Below are 5,741 nucleotides of genomic sequence, written 5' to 3' on the forward strand. Positions count from 1 at the left end.
CCCTTCATAAATAGATAAAATATGAATACTAAATTTTAGTGCAACACTTTTCTATGTAATTATATAACACTTTTCTATGTAATTATATGAATAAATAATGTGTATAATCCACAGTTATTAAACTCATTTTTTAGTTTTATTAAAAATGTAAATAAAAATCAATATAATTATTTTATTATAAGTGAATCTAAATTTCTTTAATAAAAAAAATTGTTTTATTCTAATTTTTTCATGTTATAAACACTACCTAAAATAAATCCACATTATTTTGAAGCATTTTTTCCTTCCATTCTTGGAATCAATGTTTGAACCATGGGAAACAAGCACAGTAGGTTTGTGTTAATGCTAGCATTTGTCGCCTCAAGTTTTGATGTAATGTCGAGATATTTCCAATGCCAACGTTCTTAGTGAGGGCAAAGAAAGTGTGCAAATTTAAAGTTGAGACTCTATTACTCCTTCCATTTGTTTATGAATGGGAAATAAATAACTAATAGATAAAACATAAGAATATTGCTACAACAATAACACAGAGATCTTGTCAGTTCAATCTTCAGCTGATTTTTAAAACATTACGACAACCATATTGAAAAAGACAGCTAGAGATCATCTCTATTTATCAATAAAAATAGAGATGTACAAAGACCTAATATATGTCAGGAGTATAGTAATGGGTGGGTGCTCGTCCACCCCTAATTTTATGTGTTAGTTTCGTGGCTAGTCTTTAAGAAAAAAAATTACTCTTTAACAAAGTTGAACTTAAATGAGAATGCCAAAGTTGAACTCCAATTTTATCATTTGTATACTCAGTATGTGTAAAATATACAACTTAATTGAAACTTTCAGTAACATCATTTATCCCATTTTCACTACCGTATTAGTGTTTTACATTACCAGATTCTAAAATCCAAAAAACACCAAGATTTTTGAGGGGTTGGAAGATCATCGCAATAGTAATGTGTCTAAAGCAGCTTCTTTCCATTTATTCAAATCCTGATATAAATATAACAATATATGTGTAGGTTATTGCCACATACCTCGGCTAAACCTAGTCGTTCAAAAATAATAAATTTAATCTTTTAAAATTGTCTGAAGAGGCAAAGAAATTTCAACTTCTTTTGCAACATTGGAGTTTGCTTCAGCAACTACCTTAGACAAACCGAACATCTGAAATCAATCCGAAAAACCACACTATATCAGCAAATGACAAAGCATGTGGTGCAAATAAATTTTAATGAGATATCTTAGGTACAAAGTACAACAAACCTTTTTAATTGTTTTCTGAAAGCAGGTTTTGTGTTCATCCATAGAAGCATTTATAAACTCGTCAATGTGATCCTTGATATCCTCCAAGAATCCAACTTCTTCATGCTTTTTCTTTCGACATGAAGTGGCAACTGCAGCTGATGAAGATGGCTTTTCAACTTGGCTTTTTTGAGTGTCCATGCTCTCCGAGGTTCCAATAACTGCAACAAGTTATCCCCTTTAGTCTCAATTATCATCAGGCAGTTTAGTTAAACACTACTCTACAAGACATTGCAATCAAACAACCGAGTCTAGTACTTCAGTAATATAAATGTACTAATAATCCTAGTCACATAGGACTCCAACTCAATTCTAGATAGAAGAGAGTTTTCTAGAATGTCTATCAAGCTTGCTTGGGATGGTATTCTCCCTGACACTCTTGAGGATTGACATCATTGGCACAACAAGTCTATTCCTTCGCATTCGTTTATAATTTATTTTCAAAGTTGCTCAAAAGTGTTAAACAAATAGCAAATTATTCAATCAGCAGCACATAATGATCCTTTAAGGGTAATAACTAAGAGAAAACTATATCTATAACAAAAACAATCCCGTTTGAACATAGCCTTCAATATTATAACACACACTTTGAGAACATTTTCACGAAGAAGATCAAACAAGACGCTTTGAGAATGATATAAAAGCAATTTGAAAGACCTAAAGATAGAACCCAGTACACCCAACCGGCGCAGGAGACTAAGTTGCTGCCAGACCTATGACACAAGGAGCCCAATGTGGTGTAGGGCGCCCGCTATGCGGATTTTGCAGAATTCTTAGTCTAATTATTGTGTTTTTTTTAAACTTAACAAACTTGTAAGGAAAAAAACTCAACCACCACAACAACTTTGACCTTGTATTAGACCTTGGAGTCGCATCTCTGAAAAACTCAACTGCCCGGAAAACACAGCCGTAGTTGCTCGTGTGCGGTCACAACCAGTTACAAAGTCCACCCAAGTTTTCCTTTTTCTTCTTCTTCATTAATTTTCTCGAATGCATCAGATATCCACTCCGCACCGTGATTCACAATAAAGAAATTAACAATTTCCTCTTCTTTTTCCAGTGGTACTGCATGTTGTTTTCAATTTTATTGTATCTTCAGTAATATTTTTTTCTTGGTTTTTCATTCTTCTTTGTTTATAGTATGCTGAATGCTTTTGTTTTAGAGTGGGAAAATTCCCCGTTTGGTTGGTTAGATCATAAATTTTTTTAATTGATAAGTTATTATTATTTTTTTATATATAATTGAAAGAATAACAGTTTTTTTTTCTACTCAGGTTTAATGTAGAAATATTATGGCTAACCTAGCATTTTCTTTGGAATAATGGTAATGTATGGTTGGCGATTTTGTTGTTTTTGATTTCAAATGGCTTGGTACACACTTGTGTTTGCACAGTTTGAAAATGAGAATTATCGTTTTTAGGTTATCTGTTTCTACTTTCTATACATGAATTTCAGATTTTTTTTAATTGCTTAGTTAAGGCTGTGCATAGTAGCTATAAGTATATAGCATAGCAGAAGAATTTTGACAAACTACTACTGTTTTGTGATATACAATCTAGTACTAAGTCTTGTTAAATAGTGGATATAGTGTAGTAGAAGAATTTGAATCGAACTGCTATTGTTCTTCGATGGGCGATTTAGTACAAAGTCTTGTCAAACAGTGGTTATAGTAGTTATTGCAGTGTAACATAGAAGGATTTGAACAAACAGCTATTGTTTTGCAATATGCGCTTTAGTTTAAAGTGTTGTCAAATAGCAGTTGTAGTAGTACAATAACATACTGTAGGATAGCGGAATTTGACAAACTGCTATTTTTTGCAATATGTGATTGACAACAACATGCTATTTACATTCAGAAGCAGACAATAATCTTTGCATAAGTTTAACAGTGCATCTAAAAGTCATGCACCGTTTGTTTGTTTGGAAAGCTAATGTATAAGGCTTAATCATATAAATTGTAGATTCAAATTTGTTCTCATGCAGTTAATACCTGTTTTCCTCCAAACTTGGATTTGTTCCCTGCAAATAGCACGACGTTCTTGTTCTAGCAGCAGTTGTTTTCTTTACCATAAGTTTAGCTATACAACGGTGAAATCATGTTTTACTTGTTTCTTTTAGAAAGCTAAATACAATGCTTTTAATTTACAATTTCTATATTCAAATTTGTTCTTAGTTAGTATCACTTTTCCTCCAAATATAAAGCTATTCTCTGCATATTTGGGATGTCTTTTGGGTTTCTGGCAGCAGTTGCTACAAGTGGGTGAACCATTTAGTTTTTTTTAAGCTTACATTAGTATTTTTAACCATGAAAATTTCTGATTTTAAGTCCTTTAAATTTAATGCGACTTGTTCTTGGAAATTAAGGTTTGGTTTTGTATGTGTCTTTATCTGACAGTATGTAGTGTTATAATTATTATTTTTTGCTCATTGAATAGATTTGCTTATTTCTTCTTCAGATGCTGTAATTAATCTTGCCATGTAAGATTTATGCCTTTGTCCTTTTTGTTTTGTTATATATATAGGTTCGAGTGTTTCTCAAGAGTTGGCCCGTAAAATTCGCATGTGCTTTTAGTGCATGCTTTATCTTTTGTTATTGTTGTTATTTGCAAATATATTATTAGAAACCAAATCCAAGATGCATAGTTTATTTACTTAGAAATTATGAATTGAAAAGCCTGCAATTATATTTTAAAGGATTTCACGGCTTTCAATTTCCACTGCACTTTAGGTGATACATAGGTATAAAGTTCCTATGGAATTTTAATATCAACAAGCCAAACTTGTAAAATTTAGTAATTTAATCTTTGATCTTGTTTGAAATTTACTCTTCTAAAAGCTTCAGTTGTTGGCTGAAGCTCATAAATTACTTTATATCTTACATTTCCTCTAACTTCAAGAGTGCCACAAGGATTGAAGCCTCCATTACTTGATCATAAAAGTTTTGTTTTGTTTATCATAGTGATGTCTGAATTTTGCCTAAAAATTCCATGTTCTGCTTGGCTTTGGAATATTGTGATTTTATTTTTGTGTTAGTTCATTATTTGTTTATTGTTGTTATTTTATGGTAGAAATGTGATATGTTTAAGTTTATAATTTGCTTAACGGACCATAGGATAACCATGTTAAAAGTGATGTATGTACAGAGCGGGTGCGTTGAGACTTAGTTTTCACCATTCTCTCTATATAACAACCTGTCCAACTTGACTTGTTTTCATTAGACTGTTTTTCAAACTAATAAAACCATTACAAATTTATCCCATACCAAAGAAAACTAGGGTATCTCTTTTAAATTTTATTTTTATAAATTCAGTTGCATCACTTTTGCAAGCGCTGTTTTTTTTAGGCCAAAAAGAGAAAAAATGCAAAAGCATTGTATGTTAAATTTGGCATCCAAGGCTCTGCTATGAAGAGGAAATCAAGCTTGTATATATTGCATAACTTCTTCTTTAGATAATTACGAGTCCCAGAGTTACCAAGACCCCTACAGTTCCAATAAAGAAACTTTAACATTGAGAAGAGTTTTGAATGGCATGCGCGTTTGATAACCTGCAGATTCCCTGAACTTGTAGTTGACATTTTTTCCTTAATCTCTTTCTCTGGGATTTTGACACAAACCTTAAACTTCAACTGAGGTGGTGCAGAAGAAGCTGCATCCTTACTTTCATTATCATCATTCAGGTTGTCATCATCTCCTTCAACTTCAGCCCAAAATGTCCCTAGCCAAAGTAGGAGATTTTATCATGGCATTCTTGATAATGTTCAAGTCTTTAGCTATCACATCTGGGGTCATAGGTTGCTCTCTACCCTTACTCACATCATTCTCATTAGTCACAAGTTCAGCCTCCAAAAGAGGCAGCGTTTCCGCAACAACCTCTTCATGATCCTCTCTAAAAAAAGTGTCCACCGAATCTTCATCATCGTCCCGATTAGCTTCAACTTTCTCTTGATCTGATGATAACTCTTTGAGGATAATATTGTTTTTTAGCTCACCTTTAGGAACATTGTCCACGCGATTCTTACTAGGATGATCCATGTTATCACTCTCGTTATCCTTGTTAGCACTTGATTCGGCGTCATTCTTAGTATTGCTAACATTAGCTTCAATTTGAGGGACATACTTAACAGAAGCTTGTGTTTTACGATTCAGCTTGTGGAAGCTCACAATTGTCTGATAATTTCCCCTGGTCCTCCATAGCATTTTTATCATCCACTTGAGCATGTTTATATTTTCTGCATTCAGACAACACATGACCAATCGAATTACAAGCGGAACAAAATGAAGGTAAACGTTCATACTCTACCTCCACATAGAAACCGAATCATTCACGTTCCACCAAGACATGTTCACATAAAGTTTCCAACAGATCAAGATTGATTAATACACGAGCATAGTGGCCAAACGTCCAATTTTTTGTGGCTTCATCAAGACATATGGGAAT

The 5,741-nt window shown here is 32.9% G+C and overlaps 2 protein-coding genes across 2 annotated transcripts in view; both read right to left on the minus strand.

Moving 5' to 3' along the window:
* Positions 1 to 956: 956 nt before the first annotated feature.
* Positions 957 to 5,741, minus strand: part of LOC101509279 (uncharacterized) — an 11,015-nt gene continuing 6,230 nt past the window's right edge. Inside the window, exons 3-4 of the mRNA XM_004495417.4 lie at positions 1,264 to 1,463; positions 957 to 1,164 (exon numbers count right to left, since the gene is read on the minus strand). Of these exons, the coding sequence (XP_004495474.1) occupies positions 1,069 to 1,164; positions 1,264 to 1,443 (276 nt within the window). The 5' untranslated portion in view covers positions 1,444 to 1,463 and the 3' untranslated portion in view covers positions 957 to 1,068. The remainder of the gene's footprint in view (positions 1,165 to 1,263; positions 1,464 to 5,741) is intronic.
* LOC140918580 (uncharacterized) lies at positions 4,707 to 5,735 on the minus strand. The gene is made up of 2 exons (XM_027334055.2): positions 5,604 to 5,735; positions 4,707 to 5,532 (listed from the first exon to the last, which is right to left on the minus strand). The coding sequence occupies exons 1-2, from the start codon at positions 5,623 to 5,625 to the stop codon at positions 5,003 to 5,005; spliced, it is 552 nt and encodes a 183-aa protein (XP_027189856.1). The 5' UTR covers positions 5,626 to 5,735; the 3' UTR covers positions 4,707 to 5,002.

Source organism: Cicer arietinum, chromosome 4 (assembly GCF_000331145.2).
Source record: "Cicer arietinum cultivar CDC Frontier isolate Library 1 chromosome 4, Cicar.CDCFrontier_v2.0, whole genome shotgun sequence".
NCBI classification, from domain to species: Eukaryota; Viridiplantae; Streptophyta; class Magnoliopsida; order Fabales; family Fabaceae; genus Cicer; species Cicer arietinum.